The following is a 25224-nucleotide window of genomic DNA, read 5'->3' as shown; positions in this document are numbered from 1 at the left end:
CCAAAGGCAGGCTCTCCAGGGAGATGTCTGTTGGATTTTACTCCACTGCTTCCCAGGCCTCTCAGACCAGCTCAGACTCTCTACTCTCGAGCTTGCAGAGCACCCTTTACTAGCTCCTCACAGGCCTCACAGAAAGCTAAGATTGGATGCATGATATGCATAAAAATATGCATGCTGCTGCTGCTAAGTCACTTCAGTTGTGTCCAACTCTGTGCAACCTCATAGACAGCAGCCCACCAGGCTCCCCTGTCCCTGGGATTCTCCAGGCAAGAACACTGGAGTGGGTTGCCATTTCCTTCTCAAAAAAATATGCATAAAATGCATAAAAAAACAGGACTTCCCAGGTCGTGCAGTGGTTAAGAATCTTCCTGCCAAGCAGGAGACACAGTTTCTATTCCTGGGTCGGGAAGGTCCCCTGGAGAAGGAAAAGGCAACCCACTTCAGGATTCTTGCCTGGAAAATCCCCATAGACAGAGGAGCCTTGTGGGCTACAGTCCATGGGGTCACAGAGTCAGACACGACTGACTGACTTGACTTGTAACCTTTAAAGCCCTAGCCCACTGTTTTAATAATATTCTTCAAGGATTACAGAAAGGAGCACCAGCACTTGTGTCTAAAAAACTGTTCCCAAACTAAGTTTTCTTTTGCATTTTAATGCCTAGGAAGTCAAATTGGATTAAATTTAAATATATTTCATAGTCTAATCGCACTTTTCCACATCATTTCTTTCATATAACATTCCTTCATTTTCCCAGTTTCTTGGGCATATAGACTGCTCCTTTCTTCCTGAGTCATCACTTATCAATGATTTAGCAAACAGTAACATGCCTAGCAAACAAATACCAAAAATACAGGACAGTCATAAAAGCAAGGGTATAATGTGTGCATTTTATGAAACAGTAACCCTCACCTCATCTACATTCGCATTTTAACATAGAATTCTGAAAGTTTGTTAAGATGTTTGCAAATTACATAGTTCTCAAAGTAAAAGTCTTTGGAGGGTTTAAATATTACTTTTCTTACAGACTACAATCATTAAGAGAATATAACCTACAGAATTTGTCAGAGTGATTTTCATTTGGCAAGTTCTGGCTGGAGATTTCTAAATTAAATTATTTTAAAAAACATGGATCTCATAATTTCTTCATTGAAAGAGATAAAATATCTAAAGTGTAAATGACCTAACATCATATTTCTATTAATATTAAAATACCCAAATCTTACTACAGCCATTGATAAAATATTGAAAAAGAAATAAGGGTGTCAAGAATATGAATGCAGACAGAGACGTTAGATTAAAGCATTGATCAGGAGTATGACTATTCTGGGTCTGATATCTCTGTGTTTCCCCAAAGTAAGTGAGCAGTTTTCACTACAATGGTATAATACAGCACTTTTCAAATGCGGTTTAAATATTCAATGTTTCTTTAAATTTGAATGTGAAGAAATTTCTGATTTTGTGCAGCTTGATTTACTAGCAATCACTACAGACTCAGCTCCCTGGGATGAGTTCTGAACCAAATAAAAAATCACTGATAACTGCCACCCACACCAGACGCCAAGTGAGCCAGCCAAGTGTGCTGTCCTCCTGGAGTCGGAGCATGAAGCAGCACGCTCTGGTGACTGAAGTCCAAAGAGCGGTATTCCTGCCCTTGCTCAGGCATAGGAATGTGAATTCATCCTCTGCTCAGATGAATGGACTGTATGGAAGTCAGCCTCAAAACTGAGCAGTCCTGAATAACACACGGAAGTGTGTTATACACAAGCCATTGGCACTGAACCAAAATGCACACTCACAAACAAGCTCTAGGGATAGGACACACGGTTAGACAGATGTGCACGGGACCCTGGTGAGCGGCTTCCAGGGTGTGCAACTGAGAAAAAGCACAAGCTGGATAGAAAGTCTAGGCGCCAAATTACAGGATTCAGGGTGTGGCGTTTCCCTTCCGATAAATGTCTGGGTGTGACCTGAGGGTTCAGTACAGGTGTGACTAGCACTGAGTTAAACGCTGAAATAACCATCCTTCCCTAGAAAGTTCATAAGATATTCTCTTTACCTTTATCTTTATGCTATACCATGGAGGGAAGACAGCACGATTCTGCCAGGACACACTGACTTCTATAAAAAATCCTTGCTGATGCTTCCATTGCTGATAATTTGCAACATAAATACAACGACTATCCAAGAAGCTGATGTGATGTCTGTAACACGAATACCCAGATAGCATCAGCTGTGTAAGATCTGACAGCTCTCAAAATACAGCGGCGGTTTTTTGAATGTATTTTATAGTAACCATCCAGGTCATTAAATGTAAGAGGAGTGCAAGTGGATGGAGAACCTGATTCTTTTCCAGCTAACTGTCATTTGATAGGTTCATTCTGATGGCCCAAAGGGGCCTTATTTTCAGAAATGTAATTTAAGAGTGCAGGAAGGCTACAGCAGCAGACTGAGGCATTCCAATAGGTTCTATATTATCTTAGATTTTAAAAAGCTAATGAATTTCCAGGATCCTGCTTTTACTTAACAACTATTTCAAAATCCATTTCACTTCTTTAACTATGAATGAGTTAAGTCTATTACAAAGTGTAGATTCCTTGTAGAAGCCTAGTAATATTTTTGGATAATGGATAACTCAATAAAGCCATTCCTGAAAAGAAGTAACTCCAAAAAGAAAAAGTACATTTAACTAAGGCAAAAACATATAATATTCCAAAATAGCGGGATTATGCTTTATTGTTGTTAAGCCTCTCTTATTATGCATTGGATTTATTATACAATACTGGTATAATGTCCCAGTCCTTACATCCTTCAGATCAACCTTTTTGATGTACTTACTTGATGCAATTTAATGTTTGACATATTTAATAATCAACGTACTTATTTTAGAACCAAACATTAAATATTTTAATACTTGATTGACAAAATTATTTTCCTCTACAAATTCATATATTTTTTCAAATAAAATGGAAATTTCAACCTGATATCAAGCTCTAGTTGGCTGGATTCACCTGTGGCTCAGATTTTGAGGTTGAAATATATTCCTGGCAACTTCAGTTCTCTGATGGCTCCAAGAAAAAATACTGATTTTCAGTTCATTCAGCCTTTTTTCTTCTTTTAAGGACAGGAAGGACAAATTCCTAGCATATCTGAGCTGAAACCAGAAATCATCCATATGTGTGTTTTTATTAATGACACTTTGCTTATTTTCTGAAATTTACTTTTATGGTCTTAATCACTGTTTAAAATGAGCAAGTGTTTTCATTATAGATAAGATACTTATACCATCAACTCTACTGTTGAGAAAGTCGAGGTAGCAATAGATTTAGAAAAACACAACTTAAGAACAACCAAAAATTCAGAAACAGAAAATAAAACGGTGGTTCCCAAGGGCTGGAGGGCAGACAGGATGGGAGATGCTAATGAAATGGCAGGAGCCTTTAGTTCTAAGATGAATAAGCCCTAGGAGTGAATGCATGTTATAGCGACTACAGTTCATAATACACATTGCACACCTGAATTTTGCTAAGAGAAGAGATTTTAAGCATTCTCACTACAAAAAAAAAAAAATTAATACTAATTATGTGAGATGAAAGTGAAAGCTGCTTAGTCGTGTCCGACTCTTTGTGACCCCATGGACTATACAGTCCAGGGAATTCTTCAGTCAAGAATATTGGAGTGGGTAGCCTTTCCCTCCTCTAGGGGATCTTCCCAACCCAGGGATCGAACCCAGGTCTCCCTCATTGCAGGCGGATTCTTTACCAGCTGAGCCACCACGGAAGCCCAAGAATACGGGAGTGGGTAGCTGATCCCTTCTCCAGGGGATCTTCCCACTCAAGAACTGAACTAGGGTTCCCTGCATTGCAGGCAGATTCTTTACCAGCTGAGCCACCAGGAAAGACCATGTGAGATGATGGATGTGTTCATTTACTCGATTGTTGTAATCATTGCACAAAACTGACTTAAGTCATCATGCTGTAAAATACATACAGGCTTATTTGTCAATTACATAAAACCAATTACCATAAAACCGAAAAAAGAAAAAATATATCATTAATCAATAGTCACTAACCGGGCTTGTACCCAGAGTAGCTGTCTTCGAATTTGTACTCCAATTAGCACAAATAATACAAACTTGAGTAAAAAATATTGAATATTTGCCCCATTTCCTTGCTTGACAAACTTGCTTTTAGACCTAGTGAAATACACATTAAGTGGGATAAACCATGAAATGTGTCCACTGACCCCATCACAGAGATGTCAAAGCATTCTTATCAAAGGGCCATTTGAGGGGCTTGAGTGGAGAGAAATCATGTCACCTAGATGGAGGGATGGGGGCCATAAATTAAGGTCAGCAAAAGTACACTGTCCTTCAGAGAAGTTTGACTATGAACATGAGAAGCATAACAGGGTGACCATCCAAGGAAAGAAGTTTGATCAATTTTCTATTCTTTTGTTTTTCTGATTTTTTTAAACTAATGGAAAGTACTAGAACATCAGTCAGTAAGTTCAGGCACTCAGTCATATCTGACACCTTGGGATCCCATGGACTGCAGCACGCCAGGCTTCCCTGTCCATCACCAACATCCAGAGCTTATTCAAACTCATGTCCCTTGAGTCTGTGATGCCATCCAACCATCTCATCTTCTGTTGTCCCCTTCTTCTCCCACCTTTAATCTTTCCCAGCATCAGGGTCTTTTCCAGTGAATCAATTCTTCATATAAGGTGGCCAAAGTATTGGATTTTCAGCTTCAGCATCAGTCCTTCCAATGAACACCCAGGACTGATCTCCTTTAGGATGGACTGGTTGGATCTCCTTCAAGTCCAAGGGACTCTCAAGAGTCTTCTCCACCACCACACAGTTCAAAAGTATCAATTCTTCAGCGCTCAGCTTTCTTCACAGTCCAACTCTCACATCCATACATGACTACTGGAAAAACCATAGCTTTGACTACACAGACCTTTGCTGGTAAAGTAATGTCTCTCATTTTTAATATGCTGTCTAGGTTGGTCATAGCTTTTCATACAAGGAGCAAGCATCTTTTAATTTCATGGCTGCAGTCACCATCTGCAGTGATTTTGGAGCCAGACAAAAAAAAAGTCTCTCACTACTTCCATTGTTTCTAAATCTATTTGCCATGAAATGATGGGACTGGATGCCATGATCTTCCTTTTCTGAATGCTGAGTTTTAAACCAACTTTTTCACTCTCCTCTTTCGCTTTCATCAAGAGGCTCTTTAGTTCTTCTTCGCTTTCTGCCATAATGGTGGTGTCATCTTCATATCTGAGGTTAATGATATTTCTCCCGGCAATCTTGATTCCAGCTTGTGCTTCATCCAGCCTAGCATTTCGAATGATGCACTCTGCATATAAGTTAAATAAGCAAGGTGACAATATATAGCCTCCTTTCCTGATTTAGAATGAGTCTGTTGTTCAATGCCCAGTTCTGTTGCTTCCTGACCTGCATACAGATTTCTCAGGAGGCAGGTCAGGTGGTCTGGTATTCCCATCTCTTTCAGAATTTTACATAATTTGTTGTGATCCACATAGTCAAAAGCTTTGGCATAGTCAATAAAGCAGAAGTAGATGTTTTTCTGTAATTCTCTTGCCTTTTGAATGATCGAACAGATGTTGGCAATTTGATCTCTGGTTCCTCTGCCTTTTCTAAAGCCAGCTTGGACATCTGGAAGATCACGGTTCACATACTGTTGAAGCCTGGCTTGAAGAATTTTGAGCATTATTTTGCTAGTGTGTGAGATGAGTGCAATTGTGAGTAGTTTGAGCATTCTTTGGCATTGCCTTTCTTTGGGATTGGAATGAATACTGACCTTTTCCAGTCCTGTGGCCACTGCTGAGTTTTCCAAATTTGCTGGCATATTGAGTGCAGTACTTTCACAGCATCATCTTTTAGGATTTGATATAGCTCAACTGGAATTCCATCACCTCCACTAGCTTTGTTTGTAGTGATGCTTCCTAAGGCCCACTTGACTTCGCATTCCAGGATGTCTGGCTCTAGGTGAGTGATCACACCATCATGATTATCTGGGTCATGAAGATCTTTTTTGTACAGTTCTTCTGTGTATTCTTGCCATCTCTTCTTGATATCTTCTGCTTCTGCTAGGTCCATACCATATCTATACTTTATTGTGCCCATCTTTGCATGAAATATTCCCATGGTGGAGAGTTCTGACAAAACGTGGCCTTCTGGGGAAGGGAATGGCAAACCACTTCAGCATTCTTGCCTTGAGAACCCCAGGAACAGTATGAAAAGGCAAAAGGATAGGGCACTGAAAGATGAACTCCCCAGGTCGGTAGGTGCCCAATATGCTATTGGAGTTCAGTGGAGAAATAACTCCAGAAAGAATGAAGAGATGGAGTCAAAGCAAAAGCAACAGCCAACTGTGGATGTGACTGGTGATGGAAGTAAAGTCCAATGCTGTAAAGAGCAATATTACATAGGAACCTAAATGTTAGGTCCATGAATTAAATGTCCATGAATCAAGGTAAATTGGAAGTGGTAAAACAGGAGATGGCAAGAGTGAACATTGACATTTGAGGAGTCAGTGAACTAAAATGGACTGGAATGGGTGAATTTAACTTAGATGACCATTATATCTACTACTGTGGGCAAGAATCCCTTAGAAGAAATGGAGTAGCCATCATAGTCAACAAAAGAGTTTGAAATGCAGTACTTGGATGCAGTCTCAAAAATGACAGAATGATCTCTGTTCATTTCCAAGGCAAACCATTTAATATCACAGTAATCCAAGTCTATGCCCTGACCAGTAATGCTGAAAAAGCTGAAGTTGAACGGTTCTATGAAGACTTACAAGACCTTTTACCACTAACACCCAAAAAAGATGTCCTTTTCATTATAGGGGACTGGCGTGCAAAAGTAGGAAGTCAAGAGATACCTGGAGTAACAGGCACATTTGGCCTTAGAGTACAAAATGAACCAGGGCAAAGGCTAATGGAGCTTTGCTAAGAGAATGCACTGGTCACAGCAAACACCCTCTTCCAACAACACAAGAGGAGACTCTAGACATGGACATCACCAGATGGTCAATACCAAAATCAGACTGATTATATTCTTTGCAGCCAAAGATGGAGAAGCTCTATACAGTCAGCAAAAACAAGACCGGGAGCTGACTGTGGCTCAGATCATGAACTCCTTATTGCCAAAATCAGACTTAAATTGAAGAAAGTGGGGAAAATCACTAGACCATTCAGGTATGACCTAAATCAAATCCCTTACGATTATACAGTGGAAGTGACAAATAGATTCAAGGGACTAGATCTGATAGACAGAGCGCCTAAAGATCTATGGACAGAGGTTTGTGACATTGTACAGGAGGCAGGGATCAAGACCATCCCCATGGAAAAGAAATGCAAAAAGCAAAATGGCTGTCTGAGGAGGCCTTACAAATATCCGAGAAAAGAGGAGACGCTAAAGGCAGAGGAGAAAAGGAAAGATATACCCATTTGAATGCAGAGTTCCAAAGAATAGCAAGGAGAGATAAGTAAGCCTTCCTCAGTGATGAATGCAAAGAAATAGAGGAAAACAATAGAATGGGAAAGACTAGAGATCTCTTCAAGAAAATTAGAGATACTAAGGGAACTTTTCATGCAAAGATGGACTCGATAAAGGACAGAAATGGTATGGACTGGAACATAAGCATGAATGAAGTTAAAGGAAAACGATACAAGGATGACTATGGAAATGAAAGCTCCATAAATGACGATGGAGAAATCTTTGTAGAAGGAGCAACTCATAGACTCTGAAGAGAATGTGGAAGCAATTAGCTTATAAAAGAGAACAAATGCCTCTCTAAGGGTGGAAGAAAGCCGAAGTATATTTAGGAAAAAATCAATACAGTTTTTAGTAGGAAGTTGAAGGTATTGAAGCCTGAAAATTTCAATTTTCTCAGAAAAGCTGAAGGCAAGACCAACCTCTGAAAAAAATATTAACTCTGGCGTGTGTGTCATTGTTTACATAAAGAGTTGAGTGATACTCATATGTTCTGCCCAGTTCCTACTGGAAACCAAGGCGTATCATGAACTGTTAGGCTTTAGCTCATTTTCTAGGGAGAAATAAAATGTCATGAAATGGCAAGGTACCCTGTGTTCTAATATTTAACAGATCAAAGTGATGGAAAGGGTAATTTATAATTAAACAAATATAGAAAACAGTGTACTAAGATTTAACCTGGAAATAGTCTAAGTAATGAATGAATGAAGTCTTGGAATGATTTAATTTTGGTCTATCAACTTGGCCAGGCTCTCCAGGCGGTACAGTGTTGAAGAATCCTCCTGCCAGTGCAGAGGATGCAAGAGACAGAGGTTTAATCCCTGGGTCAGGAAGATCTCTAGAGGAGAAAAGGGCAATCCACTTTAGTATTCTTGCCTGGAAAATTCCATGGACAGAGGAGCCTGGCAGGCTACAGTCCATGGGGTCGCGACTGAGCACAGCACACATCGGCTTCGGCCACCTCGCATGGAGCAGGCAGTGTGTGTTTTGAAACATCACTTGCTATTTCAGTGGCAGCAGAACTGCTCGGTCCCGGCGGCTGCCTGCAGCGCCCGTTAAAAGGACCTGGTACCGCTGTGCCCACTGAACAGCGTGCGACACACTACGTCCCGCAGGCAGAGACATCGCTCACATGAGACATGCAAACACCAAAGGCCAAAGGTGGGGGAAACACACAGGGCAGTTTCAGGGGATCAGTCCTCTGTTACTGGAGAGACACAAAGATAGTATGTCCGTACTGAAACACTGCTGTTTCATTATCAGTGAAACAAGCACAGTATTGGTCTCACTCACTAAATGACTATCCATGTGCTGGTATCTCCTACACTTCGTGATTTCAGGGAGTGAAAATATACTGCAAGATATCCTGGGAAAATTTAACAGTAAGGGTTCACCAATTCACCGTTCCCTGTCATCCCTTGAAAAAGAAAACTATTAAATAACACTTTATCCTTCAGTTATCTATTAGTCATTTCTTGACAGTATGTATAATAGACACCCTTTAGAGTAAGGTTTATTAAACAGATCCAAGACAAGTGAAGAATCAAAGCTTTTCCTCTCCAAGATAAAACAATCTGAGATGACTATTCAGGAGCACAAGTAATTCATTTTCCCCCAATAGAAGCATCTTATAGTTCTTAACTCAAATTATTTTCCATTTGAAATGATTAACTCCACTATAAAAAAAATGATTTGTTTCTTATGGTTCAAAATGCAATGGGCTGCTAAAGTGGACAGACTGGTCACAGTTTTAGGATTGCTAACAGGACAAAGCAGCTTAGCAACTGTGGCCACAACAAAAAATCAAATGTGAAAATTCAGATCTAGCATGCCTCAGATAAATGCAACCCTCTTATTCAAAGTCATGTCAGCGAAGAAGTGGACACAGAGCAATGCTATTAAGACACCATGGTAAGAAACAGCACAGAAAAGTCTATGGTTCCTCTCTCCACAGGCAACAGACAGAGCAGATTCTGACGCTTACAAGTATACATTCAAGGCATAGATGTGCTAATAAAACAGGCCATGAATCAGATGTGTATGCAATATAATTTTATATATATATATATATATGATTAGGTTGAAATAAATATGAAGTCAAGATTTTCAAGAGATGGTTTATATATATATATGATCAGGTTGAAATAAATATGAAGTCAAGATTTTCAAGAGATGGTTTGAGTTAACCACTTTTCAGCTTTTACAATTTACTCTTGGCTAACAGAGAAGTTTCTTAAAGTCTGGGAAACAGCAAATCACTATGGTATTATTTTAAAAGAAATCGTTTAATGTGCTGATGATTGTAGCAGCGAGTGGGAGAAAATGCCAAAGAATAGGGGAATAAAATAAAAGTACCCCAAAAGGAGTGTCGAGAAATCCTTCTCATCAAAATGGAGCTATCACTGAGTCTGACAATGACATGAAGGGGGTGTCCCCAGTCAAGACAACAATTTAGCACTTCTTCAGACTGTCATTTTTTTTCTGAGCAAGAATTTGGGAAATGGCATTGGTGCCAGAGCTTCTTGATTTTCCTTGGAAGATACTGTTTAACCTCAACAAGCACAAGGCTCACATATATTTCCTCAGATATGCAAAAAGTCACACAGAAGACCTAACTAATTTGCCACTGTATGTCTAACTTATTTCTATAATTATTGTGTACCTTCTATATTGACACCACAGGCACCAGTTCTTGCTCCGGTTGTAATCATGCTTCATCCCTGCCCTCAGGGTGGTCAGGGTGATTCTCTACTTCTGGTCCATCAGTGATATTTCTGGCAGCCATGCTGCTCGAGACCACAGCCTCCATATGCTGAAGGGGAGTCTTCTGCTCGAGACCACAGCCTCCATATGCTGAAGGGGAGTCTTCTGCATGTGGTTGCAGCTTCTGTGCCTTCAAATCAAACCCTGCCACTCTCGAGCCCTTCCCCTGGCTGTCCGTAAAAGTTTAAATTGTCAGCATCCTATGAGATGCCTAGACCAGGACTAAGTGCAGACTCTATAAAGAAGTCAGATCCTCCTACCCTTTTCCATCAGAAGAAAGAAACAGATATTCCAGAATGAAGGCAGGAAGGAAATCCTGGCAGGCAGTGAAATAAAGCCTGACAAATTCTCTGAACTCAAGAAAGTCTTTATCCAGCAATACATTGAGGAAATGAGAGAAGGATTTTAAGCATTCAAGTGCAATCACATGAATATGGGGTTCTCAGAATAACCATAGGCATTTTGCATGAATGAAACAGAAATAGAAAGCCTATTCTGGCAAAGGTTTAGCGTAACTAATCACAATCAGAGAAAATAAATGGAGACGGGGCTTGAAAAAGTGACTGAATCTCTCAACTAATATTCAGAAAAAAAATAAATTGAAACATAGGAAAACAGCAAAAGCTACGAATCTAACTTTCTAACTTATTCTTATAAAATTAAAGTTCAGCATCACTCAAGTCATCCAGTGGTTGAACTTTCAAAAAAAAAAAAAATATATATATATATTAGAATGTTCCTGGCAGTCTAGTGGTTGGGACACCATGCTCCTAATGCAGAGGGCGTGAGTTCGACCCTTGATCTGGGAAGCAAAGTGCCACATGCCTCACATCCAAAACATACAAATAAGCATGGGAAAGTGAGGAATAAATGATTTCTGAAAAGTTAGCCTGCTCTTCTATGAGTTCAGAGAATTCTAAACAGTTCACAGTTGATGATTTCATAATGTCACTTGAAAGGTCATATGGTTCTCTTCTGAAAAATTGTCCCTATAATATAAGCAACTAAGCAAACCCCACGGTCTTTATGCTGACTTGCAGTGCAGTTCCTCTTAGGCTAAGTTTCTGTAAAATGAAGACTTGTTCTTACCAATGAGCGAAGTGCCTTACTGTGTGTTTTCCTGTAGAGTCCGAGCCCTCCAAATGATTCTATTTCAAGCTAAACAGTTCTTATTTCCTTTATCTTTTTTAATTCATTTATTATAGCCACCACATTCCAGGATTTGAAAGGAACACATTCCCAGTGACATACACTTCTACTATAAAAACAAAAATATATATATATAAATTCTTGAGGGACAAATTAGACAAAACTAGGCCAAATTAAACCTCTTACAAGACATCTCCAGTCATAGTCTTCATCCTAAAATGCTTCTGCTTATGATCGTAAAAAGGGAGAAGAAAACGGTGTGGCAGGATTGTGTTTTCTAAAAGGATATCTTCAAGTCCTAACCCTAAAATCTGTGACAGATCTTGTATGGAAATAAGGTCTTTGCAGATCAAAGTGAGATGAGGCTGTATCGCGTTAAGGTAGACACTAAACCCTATGACTGGTGTCTTTATAAAGGGGTATTTGGATGCAGACACATAGGAACGAAGGTCCTGTGATAACAGAGCCAGAGATGAGAGTGGGGCATCTCTAAACAAAGAACACCCAGGACTCTAAGGGGTCTCTGGAAGCTAGGGGAACCCACGGAAGAATTCTTCCCTAGAGCTCACAGAGGCAGTGCTTACAGTGTCGCCAGCATCTTGATGTTAGACTTCTGGTCTCCAAAATGCAGGACAATATGGTTCGTTTATATTTAGCCATCAAGCGTGCGGTGATTGGTTAGAGCAGGCACCAAGACCCACAGGAAAAAGGATCAACTGTGGACAACAATCTTGGGTTCAAATCTACACCTTGTTTTCTGGACTATGGCAACTTGCTTAATATCTTTGAGTATCGATTTGCTTGCATGTAAAATCTTGAGGGCTTCTGTAAAAAGCCAGGTACATAATAGAAAATCACTAAGGAACTGTATAATTTTTATCAATAAAGCAAAAAAGCAAAATCATTCATTCTTACTCTTATATTCTAGTATGCATTCTAACAATCCTGCATAATTTCTTAAAATCTTTGTTAGAGATAAACCAATCAGAAAAGATTCCAATTCTAAAGTAATTACAGTATGTGTAAGGATCCATGTCTACATCTGAGCTATAACTGAAGACAATGACAGCAAAATAATTCCAGTGATTTTATACTTAAAGTTTTCACTTTCCTGGAAACACAAATGTTGGAGGCACCTTTTTGCTAGATTTTAACATGAGAAGAAGATTCAATATAAGCCGTATATCCTTACTATCATATGCCCGGTTTGGCTGAACATTAGGAAAATGAATTGAGAGAGAAGACAATAATCATCAAACTAGTTAGCTCTGACTTGTGAGGTATCAAGGCATACAATCTCCAAGAAAAAGGTGAGAGGAGTTCAGTTTGGTATATCTACACAAATGGCTTTCCTAACTATACAGTGACCCACAACCTCAGTCTCCTAATTATCTTGTAATTCCAGGCAAATAAGTGCTGACATAAACACACGTATTTTTTCTCAACTGAAGTATCACATACTATCAAAGAGTATTAGTTAAGTATGTAGACTTTTCTACGTCTGGATACTTAGGTAAGTATCTAGACTTCTCTATGCCATCAAATCTCTTCAAATGGTAACAAACTGGATCGCTTTACTTACTAATATAAGCAGCAGGACAACGTCAGGGTTGTCACATGCACAGGCAATGTGCATCGGTGTCCAGAAGTCTTCATCCTGGTGGTTGACATTGGCCCCTCTGTCAATCAGGATCTCTGCGATGAAGACATTATCATACCGAGCGCACTAAAAAAAGAAAGAAAGAAAAGAAAATATACTATTGCAATAAACCATGATAGGCTTACTCCTATTCCAAATTTCTTTTCTACATACAGAAAACTTTAGTGCCAATTATGGAAGCTGGGAGGTGGAGCTCAACTGCTGAGGAATTTGCTCCCCTTTTGTACTAACTTACAAGGAAAGAAGCTTATATAAGAAAGGAAAACCGCATCTATGGACAGTAGAAAGGAAAAACAGACTAGGTGTTATAGAAGACAAGATTAGTGACTTAAAGGCAGTAAAAACTATATGACATAAAACAGAGAGAAAAATGACTAAATAAATGAATGGAGTATCAGTGAGTTGTAGGAAAACTTCAAACTGACTGACTGATAACCCAATAGACTGACAACATTGGAAATGGGGACTACAGGATAAATTTCTGGTTTTGTCATTATTTAATTACCTTTAAAATTAGCAATTAGAAGACAGCCTAATTTTTAAGCTTCCCTGGTGGCTCAGCGGTAAAGAACCCACCTGCCAATGCAGGAGACACAGGTTCAATCCCTGGGTTAGGAAGATCCCCTGGAGAAAGAGATGGCAACCCACTCCAGTATTCTTGCTTGGGAAATCCCGTGAACCAGAGGAGCCTGGTGGGCTACAGTCCCTGGGATCCCAAATAGTTGGACAAGATTGAGCGACTGAGCAGAGCAGGAAAGTGATTAAAACACTTGGAATTTAAGCTTGTAATAAAAACACAGTTCACAGTATTTTTGCATTATTTTCTTTTACTGTATAGAAACATACATGCTTTAATGTTCAAGCAATATGTAAACAGAAAGAGTTAAAAAGAAAAAGGAGATTCTGCCTCCTCTCCCATTTGGGTCACTGATAAAAATTTCTTATCTACTCTTCAAGATTTTCTCTGCTGTTGAAAAAGATTCTCCCCCTCCTCCATCTATCTGTCTCGAGTCTAGAAAATGTACTATTCCCTAACCTGTTTTTGACATTTAACAATATGCCCTGAGCATATTTGCGAATCTGTTGCAGCTTGTTTCCATTATGCTTATGTGTGTGCTCAGTCGTCGTGTCTGACTCTTTGCAATTGTATGGACTGTAGCCCACCAGGCTCCTCTGTACATGGGATTTCCCAGGCAAGAATACTGCAGTGGGTTGCTATGTCCTTCTCCAGGGGATCTTCCCAACCCAGGGATTGAACCCAAATTTCTTGTATCTCCTGCATCAGCAGGCGGATTCTTTACCACTGAGCCGCTTGGAATTCCACTGCTATGGACCTCTGCTGTCATAGCACAGAATCAAAAGAACCCGCATTTCATACTCCAGTCAAGGGTGTTTCCTTAGAACCAAGAGCTCCTTCTCAACAGTTTATACATTAAAATCTGAACTTATTAATAAAACTCCAGACAGCATTTCAGCAAAGCCCTTTGTGACTCTGTTTTTAACTCCATACATAGCACCTTTCCTTCCAAAGAGTTAAGTCTGAGTTTTTTCTATACTGCCCTCAAGAGACTAAATCCCTGGGGTGGAAAAGATTGTTACTTGTTTTCATTACTTTTCCTCTGATAGTAGCTGACACCTGCCAGAGATTTGATTCATGAATTACTGAATATAAATAGGCAAATTCAGACTTACTGAAAGCTTATTAAAATGTGATAAAACTAAAGACTGCATACGATGAAAAATATTAAAACCTGTGTATCGATTATCCAGGGCTTCCCCCGTGGCTTAGCGGTAAAGAATCTGCCTGAAATGTAGGAGTCCCAGGAGAGAGATGTGGGTCCAGTATTCTTGCCTGGAGAATCCCCTGGACAGAGGAGCCTGGCGGGCCACAGTCTATAGGGTTGCAAAGAGTCAGACACGACAGAAGCAACTAAGCCCTCAACATGCATCAATTATCCACCTTTAACATGTATGGAATTATTCTTCTCCAACTTCACAGTTACTGGGCATTTCTAACAGAGGTCTTCCAGAAATCTCACTTAGACTCAGATACTCAGTGAATAAATGGAGTTAAATAAATGAAACTGGAAAAGCTTAGCAACTTCCACAGCTTTTTCCTGATGCCCTGCACAAGCATGCGATGTCTTTTTCTCAAAGATGTTGATCTAAGAATATATAATTAGCACGTTGGTGCTGATAAAGCATCAGGACTCATAATGCAGGATACCCAAGAGGTGGGGCGAACACAGAGCTGCTCACGCTTGACATTTTCAAGGGCGAAATTGCCTTTTTCGGTACCTAAGGCATTTTGAAACCCTGTAATTTTGTCTCTCTGGCAACCTGCAATTTTTTATTTGTTTTTATTTACTCAGTAACCCCCGGAAAAGGAGGTTCGGTGCTGAGCCCACGTTCCTGCAGCCGTCAGGAGGTTTTCTTACATGTATTCCAGCTTCAAAGCCTCTTCATCTTAGCCTGACAACCAAAGTCTAACAGTACAAAGATGCAGAGCATTTGCACTGGATTCAGAGCTAAATGAGTGCTTCCTGTTCACCTCATCACCTTCATCTTCTCATTTCTTCTTTCTTCCAACTCTACCATTTCTGAATCTTTTTACTCTGTTCCCTGGGCCGTCTCATTAGGCAAAGATCCCTATATTCTTAGAGTTCAGCCATCCATCCACCCATCCCTTCATCCGCCCATTTATCCCTTTAGGATGCACTGAGTACCTACCACGCATCACAGGCTAAGGATACAAACGTATCTAAGACGTCACAGCTTTTGAAAATTTACTCTAGCAGAGAGAAAAGCCACATTCTCCACTCATTACAATCCGTTATGACAAGATTTATAGCAGAAGCAAGGACCATGTGTGATGAGACCTTGGATAAAAGAGTAAGTCTGACCAGAAGGGCAGAGGAGGCTTCAGAACTGACCTCTGAAGGTGGCCAAGTGATGTCATCATTTTCCTCTTTCTTATCGCCTGCTTATCCCTCATGCAGGTCTGCTGTGATCAGTTTATTTCTCTGTCTTTCTGAAAATTCCATTCTAAATAAGACTGCTTGCATCTTAACTCGTAATATCTATCACAGCGTCACATTAATTAATTAAGCAATTAAGGGGTTAATGTGGCTCCCCAACAAATCGACTGAGCACCTCTGAGTGCCAGGTCTCCCGTGAGTGCTACAGATGTGATGAAACTGGCCAAGTCCCAGCCAGCCGACAGTCTGGTAAACAGAACATAATCACCCTGAGCCTATAATCTGTTTGGTGGCAACTGTGTGATAAGAAAGGAGACAAACAACCACATAAACTTGAGCTGATTGTGGTCCGGTGGGGGTCGGTTACCATATCCTTGGGGACAAGCCCTGGGAGAGTGTTTTCGGTAGATGATTTTTGAGCAGAGACGCGAAGCAAGCAGAGGAGGGAGCCATGTGGATTTCATCGGAAAGTGGAGTAACAGCGAGAGCAGGGGAGGCTGGGGTTGGTGGGCCCGTTAAAGGATCAGGAGGGGCAGCAGAGATCCCTGGACCTGTGGGCATGGAGTGTAGGCTCATCCCGCATGGCCATCGGTGGGGCTCGGGGTCTCCCCTGAGCGGGAAGGGAAGTCGCCGGGACATTTTGACGGAGGAGTGACCCAGCCTGGCTGCTGTGGGGGACACAGAATGCAGGCTGGACACAGATGGGGCCATGGAAGTGTGCGAGGAAGCTGCAGGCCCAGGGGAGAGGGCGGTTTAGGGGAAGACTGTTTATCCAGGTGAAGAGAGACGGCAGCATCCTGGCCGTATTGCAAAGGTCAAGAAAGCAACCACTGCTTTGCTGATGGACAGGATGGAGTTCTATGTGCTCAATAAAGTTGGACACAGCATGTGTATATGAAGAAGTGGTCATCCTCCTCTGCTTCTTTCTCTCCATCTGTCAAACACACACATGTACACACACGCACAGAGAGTAAAATACATTACATTCTTATCTCTTGCACTACTATTGGGAATGCAAATTGATATAGTCACATTGGAGAAATAGAAGTCCCTTAAAAAGCTAAAAATAGAACTACCATGTGATCCAGCAATCTCATTCTTGGATATATACACAGAGAAAGCCATAATTCAAAAAGACATACACGTCCCGATGTTCACGGCAGCACCATTTACAACAGCCAGGACATGGAGACAAACTAAATGTCCAGTAACAGAGAAATAGACAAAGAAGACGTGGGCCGTGAACACAGGGGAATATTACTTAGCCATGAAAAGAACAAAATTTCATCATTTGTAGACATGGATGGGCTGTCAACAATGAATCGACATGATTTTTTTCCAAAGAAAATATCTATCTGCCACTAGTCCAGTGGAATATGCATTCTCTGAAAACTTAATCCAGGTATTGCTGGGAAACTTACTGTGGAAAGACTACAGTATTTATAGATAGAAGGTCAGAGCTTAAGCTCTGGTACTAATTTCTGCTGTGTGAGTTTAACTGTGTTCCTCAGCTGCTTACCTACTAAAGTACATAAGCCTAGGCCCACCCCCACAGATCTACTATGAATATAAAAAAAGTCAAACGAGATGAAAATACATCATAAATACTACAATGCAAGGCAAGTATTGATTAATATCTAACATATCAAAATCGCTTTATGGTTTGAAAGTCATTTGATCAACACAATTCATGCTTTGAAGTCCTGTTCATCGTAGTAAATACTTTGAAAGTATCAGCTTGTATAACATCCCCAACTCACAGATGGGAAAAAAAAATGAGGCTCTGTGAGCTTAGAAGTCTCCTGAAGCTTAATGGAAAGGGTACATGGACCCCATGTGATCACACAGAGGGGAAAAAAGACAAAGCAGCTGGCACGTGACTTACTTCCCTCCTGCTCACCTTCTGAAGGGGGACACAGAGGGAGGGGTCAGTGCCCCCAAGAAAAGAAGGCAGGGCCAGGGTGGTCTCCTCGAGAATATGCAGACTGCTGGACCTCTTGGTAAGGATGCCAGTGATACTGACCAAGAAGAGAATCTTATCTCCAGGAAGTCCTTAGTCTAAGACTGCTTGTTACAGCCAAACCTGGGGCCCAGAACTAATGGGCCACATGGCTCCTTGGAAATGTCATGTAAGCCCGGTAATGATGTGAGGATAAAACAGAGGCTTCACAGCCAGAACACCCTAGAACCCTCTCCATCTCCGTCGATGCTGGAGCGAGGCGGCTTTCTAAGGATAAAACAGAGACTTCACAGCCAGAACACCCTAGAACCCTCTCCATCTCCATCGATGCTGGAGCGAGGCGGCTTTCTAAGGATAAAACAGAGACTTCACAGCCAAAATGCTCTAGAAATCTCTTTCCATCTCAATCTGTGCTGGAGAGAAATGGCTTACATTCTTCAGCTGTGTTGTCCACCCAGATTCTGAGTTACCATTCTACTCTGCTGCGTGTGTAGTATGACTGCCTGCACCCTGGGTGCCCCCCAGGCTTTGGCAGACACTGGTTTCTCTTGCTGGCAGTGGTTATCAACCTTGCCCATAAATTAGAATCACCTGGGGGAGTTCTGCACCACCCCAAAGTTCAATCGACACCCCAGAAAAGTGAAGTCAGAATCTCCAGGCTGGGCTGTCACCAGAAGGTCGATGTTGGCATCTTACAGCTGCCAGGTGACTCTAGGAGGCAACCAGGCTCAGATCCAGCCCCAGGTTAGAGAGCTTCCATCTGATCGATGCGTGACCTCCCTTAACATGGTTTGTGCTAAGTGAAGAAATACAGTATTTTTAAAATATTGGTACACAATTATAAATTAGGCTTTTATATTAATCTGGGCATTTTTTCAAAATCATGTCTTACGCTTGTCCTAAAGACCACTAAATTGAACAACTATTGACATCTCCCTTTACTTAAGTTTTGCCCTTAACTGAAACAGCAAAAATTTCTTGCATGTGAAACGGCTGTATTTATTTGTTTATGTGGTTATTTACTTGTTTATTCACTTAATCGTTCCCTGCTTGTTTCCACAAGAATGTAGTAAAGTTTTATTCACATTTATATTATCCAGGCCATGAGCAGAGAATTGTAAAAACTCAATGGGATAAGAAAGTAAATAAAAGAAAGGAGGGCTGCCTAATGCTCTATAATTGATGCAATATTATTCTGCTTATTTGTTGAATACAATTCATGTTCAAAAGGATCTTCTTTAATGCAGATATGCAAACTCCATTCACTAAAGATTAGCTGGCTCAACGGTAAAGAAGCCGTGTCTTCCTATTTCTGACCAACAATACGGTTCTCTGGGCCATATATTTTATCATTCAAAACCGTTCAATTTAGCCTTGTATTATCTATCTATCTATCTATCTATCTATCTATCTATCTCACCCTGGGTTGGGAAGATCCCTGGAGAAGGGAAAGGCTACCCACTCCGGTATTCTGGCCTGGAGAAGTCCATGGACTGTATAGTCCATGGATGGGGTCGCAAAGAGTCGGACACGACTGAGCAACTTTCACTAACTCACTATTTTTTTTTTTTTGTGACAGTGAATATGTAAAATGTTGCATGTCTTCCAAGATATGTAGAAATTGCCCACATGTAATAGAGCCATATGACAGCTCCTACTTTTACATTTAACATCTTTCTGTTGTTCATATCTGCTTTATTAGCTTCAAACCTCATATGCAGACCACAAAATCTGCCCTTAGGGCACTGTTGAGCTGAAAGCATCTCTCTGCTTCAAATGTTATTATTCTACTACCATATCTGCAGCTTTTTATTTTTTAAGTTTTCTGAAAATAGGGTCCTTGACTTCCTCCCATGTCATTTAGATTTAATTTATTCTTTTAAAAATCACATTCAAGTCAGAACCAGTTATTACTAACTGTTATGCCCCCACCCCCTTTTCTAATGCTTTCTCCTTTGTTTTATTCTCTTTTCTATGTTTTTCTTTTGACTTTTAGGACATGCCCTAAAGATCAGCTACTTCATTTTCCTCTCCCAGGCTTAAAATCCCGTCTGTAGTAATGCCAACCAGTGGTCATTCTGCTTGATTGAAACACGCTATGAAACATTTGGTTTCCAGTCTCCTGATAATTTTGTATAGAATTAATTGACAGAGAGAGGGAGAGAAAGAGAGAAAGATGAGCTTCCTTGGTGGTTCAGGAGTAAAGAATCCTCCAGCCAATTCAGTAGACAACAGAAGACATAGGTTCGATCCCTGGATCAGGAAGATCCTCTGGAGGAACAAACAGCAACTCACTCCACTATTCTTGCCTGAGTAATCGCATGGACTGCAGCCCACCCGGCTCCTCTGTCCCTGGGTTGCAAAAAAATCAGACACGACTAAGCAGCTAAACAACAATTTACAAACTATATTACGAGTAATTAACAAGCATCAGCGTGTCACTATTCAGGCCTGTTCCTCTGAAGCACATCACTGCACTGGTCGTCGTCTGTTACAAGTGCATTCCGCTGCGGAGTTTGGAGTCCACAGTTGGTTCCCCTTCCACAGCGTGTCACCCACTCCCACCCGGGCATCACAGCTCTTACCAGATGGAGCAGGGACCCTCCGGAGGACACAGGCATGTGGGGGTCGGCCCCCTCCTTCAGGAGTCGCAGCACTGGAAGAATTGAGAGAGGGGAGTTACAGCACGTCTTTGTTCCACACTGTGAACCAGAAGGGGCAGTGTTTCATTTGTGTCTAAATCCCAAACAGCCATGAAAGCCAAAGAAGATGCACGAATCGCTGCCCAACATTATTTTGGGGATTTAACCTTGGCAGCATTTCTCTTCACATTGAAACCCATTTCTTGGTTTGCCAACATCATCACCTATTTCAGCCCCACAAACTATTCCCAAAGGGGACCACACTCTTACAATTTATTATTTCAAAATGCCTGGCTTAAGCTTCTATCATAGATCAAGGAGAAATAAGCAAAAAGAAGGGAATCACTTCACTCAGCTCATGTATGCTTTAGCTCACTCTTATTTTTTTAAACTCATTAGGACTCATTGGCTTAAAACAATAAAAGCTGACACTTTGCACATTAAGCTTTCCTTCGTGCAATTACCCCTTGGCCCCACTTCCATCATTCTCCCAAAGCCATCTGTAGCTAAATTAGCAATGTCAGACAGCTCAAAATAGATGCCACTCATCAGGATAACAGCACAGCTGGAAAGTGACCCGTGTTTCCATTTGAACAGCAGAGGTGGGCTGGGTAGGGCATGGAATGCAACAGGCCTTGGGAGATAGGCTGTGTTGTTAATGTATCTTCTGTGACACTCTGTGGGCTCCAAGAGGCCCACCCATTCCCCAAGACACTATTCCAGTTCCCACTGTTAACAGCAGTATCGTCGTTTTCATGAAGAGCCATTCACGTTTTGTCCACAAATAGATAACTAAAGCAACAGTTCTTCGAGTTTGTTATTATACAGAACTGTACAAAAATGACTAAGATTCAAACTCATACTTTCTAGAGCAAACTGTCTTTCCACTACCTTTCTCTGCAACTTGTTAATGTTATTAGAACACAGACACTGTCCTTGTCACCCCACTTGACATACCTGTCACCCCAAGTCTTGACTGTGTTCCAGTCTCTGGTTTGTTACCATCTTCCCCAACTTTAACTGCACATCACAGAGGACAGACACAGCTCCTCTCACACCGCTTTTTCTCCCAGACTATCTCTTCCATGACGCTTGCACGAGGGATGAAGAGGAGGCACGCCAGCCCCACAGACGTGACACACCCACACCCAGCCCAGCGCAGTCTCCAAACAGCCTCTCCTGAAATGGGAGCATCCCTGTCCAAGTCTCTCTCCTTGGGAAAGCCGGATGCATTCCTGCTCTCAGACCAACAGTGATACTTGGCCTGGCTCCTTGACCTCACAGCTTGGTCCTCCCAGCCCTCTTCCACAAAGAAGTGTCTCCACAGAAGCATGTCTACACTATTCATTCACCCAACAGCTTTGCTTGATGATGTTCTTTCTTTAATCATTTAACTCTTTTTGTAACCTAGATTCTCCTAATGTGGGAGGTTGGTGACAAAGGTATAGGTCTTACAGGATGAGTTGTAACCTGGCATCAGACGGCTCATCCATTTGCAGACACAGGTACCTCCCTTGTCTGCCCTCTACAGGACAGTCCAGCAAGGTGAGGCTTTGGCTTCTCTTCCCATCTCTGAGCTGCTGTGAACCAGCCTGTTTCCTGGCTGTATGTCAACGGGCTCCCTTGCTGCCTTTCTCAGTCTTCTTCTGCACATACATGTAGTAAGTGCATGCATGTCTTACTCCCTCATATACTTCCCACGCTTAATTTTAGAAAGTGTGTTCATGAAAACAGAAAGTTCCTTAACTATATTTACCAATAGTTTTCTCAGAATGAAAATAGCACTTTTACCCTAATAATTATTGCTTAACAAATGAAATTATTCATCTTGAACTGGCTGAAACCTCCTTGGTGCTTTATGGTCTTTACAACAAAGAACTTGTACTGGTGTGATCACACCACCAATAGTGAGGAAGATTATATGTTACTAGTTAAAATGTTAGTAAAATGCTATTATATTTCTACAAAGAACCCACCATGCACACATGTGGTGAACTATACATTATATAAATCAGTGATACACTGGCCTTGCAGTTTGACCCATTTGAGACTGAGCCCCATTGGGTAAGTGAATGGACTTCTCTCTATGTCTTAGTTTTCTGTTAGTAAAATAATAGACAATTTTTGGACTCCCACGATGAGAGTGTAGTGTGAATTCAATGGAACAACACATACAGCAAACTGATCAAGCTTCCTGGCTCTGGTCAGGGGGTCGCTAAATGATTTTTATTAGTAAAACTACTGTTTAAGTTATGAAACCAATAATGATATATCATTAAACACATACCTTAAGGTTTATTCTAAATTTTTTCAAAACCCTATGATTATTAAATGCTGAATTTAAGTATAGGATGTAAGCCAATGCAAATTTACCAATATTTATTGAAAGATGAGTATACAATTTATCAGGCAGAATAAAGGGGCAGAAGAGGGGATTGGAGGAGATGATGGGAGAATGATGAGCAAGGGGGGAGCAAACAACAGTCAGGAGTAGAAGGCTGTGTGTGACTTGGAGGAATGTGTTGTGGGGGATATTTTACATTACACTACAAGACGCAGGCGTCATTCTGTGGCCAATGAAGAGGATCATAGCCTATTAAGCAAAGAAGTAAAAAATTCCTTAGGTAGGTGCTATGGACTAAATGTTTGTGTTTCCACAGGAGCAGGTGGGCCACAATGATGTGCTGGTGAATGCTCAAGGATGGATGGAGATGTCTAGATGATGGATGGATGGATGGGATGGTGGATGGATGGATGGGTGGGCAGGTGGATGGATGGGTGGGTGGGCAGATGGATGGATGGGTGGGATGGTGGATGGATGGATGGATGGATGGGATGGGATGGTGGATGGATGGATGGGTGGGTGGATGGATGGATGGGTGGGTGGATGGATATGCATTTAGGAATTTGCTGCTATACAGGCTGTGCAACTCACAATTTGTTGTAATTCCATATAATCAAATGATTCTCACAAAATGATTTTGATTTTTACTTAACACTTGTATCCATACAGTCAATCTTTGTTTCCAATTAATGAGTGGGACCTTAGTATTCTGGTTGATATTTTCACTGAAATTAATGCATATGAGCCAGGGATCAGGAAACTCTGGCTGTCAGGCCAAATCTGTCAGCAAACAGCCCTTAAGCTAAGAATGACTTCTACAGTTCTGAAAGGTGTGTGAGGAAAAGATAACAATTTAAAAAAAATACAAGACAAAAAAATCCAAGAAGAATGTGTAACCCAGATTGTATGTGACCCTTAAAGTTTAAAATACTTGCTAACTGACCTTCACAGAAAAGGTTTGCTGACTCCTGAGTAAGACTGAAGTGAAGCAGTGAAGGATGTCAGAACTTCAGGAATTTATAAATAACCTGAGCGACATCTTTGCTAATCAGATATTAGTTTCTGAACAATGTAATCATATTTTATGACATCTTTGTGCTTTGGCCACTGACACAATACGTATTAAAGTACAATCTGCATCATCAACACTTTCTCCACCACTTCTTGAATTCTACACAGTCAGGATAATAAATTAAGCTCCGACTTCTAGCACTGACCAGTTCTTTTGGTGTGAATCTTCCACCATGGCTGATCCCAAGCTACCAGGATGTGGTGTCACTGAACCCAGAGTTTGGAGGCTATGTGACTCAGCTCACAGTTCTGTGGCATTTCTATCACACAGACAAAAGAGACAAAACGTTGAGAGCAAAAAAGGAGAAGAAATGTATAGAACTGAATAGGAAGTGATGAGCTTTGAGTTTTACCTTTGTGTTTATTACGATCTAAGTATGGCACCCCACTCCAGTACTCTTGCCTGGAAAATCTCATGGACAGCGGAGCCTGGTAGGCTGCAGTCCATGGGGTTGTTAAGAGTTGGACACGACTGAGTGACTTCCCTTTCACTCTTCACTTTCACGCATTGGAGAAGGAAATGGCAACTCACTCCAGTGTTCTTGCCAGGAGAATCCCAAGGATGGGGGAGCCTAGTGGGTTGCCATCTATGGGGTCACACAGAGTTGGACATGACTGAAGCAACTTAGCAGCAAGTAAAAATGAGTTAATTACAATTCAGTACTTAATTTTATATACTTTAATTGTTAATATAGGTTTTTTTTTTTAAAAAAAAAAAAAACAACTGTTTTACATCCAACCATTAATTCCTGATATTTTAACAATCGGCCCTCAGGGGCTGTGAGAATAGCCACCAGCATGGTACAGGAAGCACCATGGTGGACAAGCGTGAGGTGGATAAGGAACACTGTCCAAGAATATCCAGGAATTAGACAGACTCTGCACCCAGCAACTGCAGCGCATCCTTCCTGCCACAGTGAAACCAATGAATAAACTCCAGCCCCTCCCTCACCCAGGCAGACTTCAAACTCAGGAGAAAAAGAAGGGAAATCCGGCATTTTCTCTTCCTAGATAGAAAGACCATTTTCTTAAGCATTGTTCACACTATCAGAACTCAAGTGGAACCACAGACTGGTTATGGGCTGGTTTGCCCCTAAATACCATGGATCCAGAGCAAGAATAAGATGAAAT

At 41.1% G+C, this 25224-nt stretch overlaps 1 protein-coding gene across 3 annotated transcripts in view; it reads right to left on the bottom strand.

Moving 5' to 3' along the window:
* Window positions 1-25224, bottom strand: part of MYO16 (myosin XVI) — a 518782-nt gene that overhangs the window by 338799 nt on the left and 154759 nt on the right. For all 3 annotated transcript variants that reach the window (XM_070800476.1, XM_070800475.1, XM_070800474.1), the window contains exons 3-4: window positions 20622-20692; window positions 13021-13164 (exon numbers count right to left, since the gene is read on the bottom strand). In XM_070800476.1, the coding sequence (XP_070656577.1) occupies window positions 13021-13164; window positions 20622-20692 (215 nt within the window). The remainder of the gene's footprint in view (window positions 1-13020; window positions 13165-20621; window positions 20693-25224) is intronic.

This window comes from Bos indicus, chromosome 12 (genome assembly GCF_029378745.1).
Source record: "Bos indicus isolate NIAB-ARS_2022 breed Sahiwal x Tharparkar chromosome 12, NIAB-ARS_B.indTharparkar_mat_pri_1.0, whole genome shotgun sequence".
Lineage (NCBI taxonomy): Eukaryota > Metazoa > Chordata > Mammalia > Artiodactyla > Bovidae > Bos > Bos indicus.
Note: the sequence above shows the minus strand (reverse complement) of the source record. Positions and strands in the feature narration are given on the sequence as shown.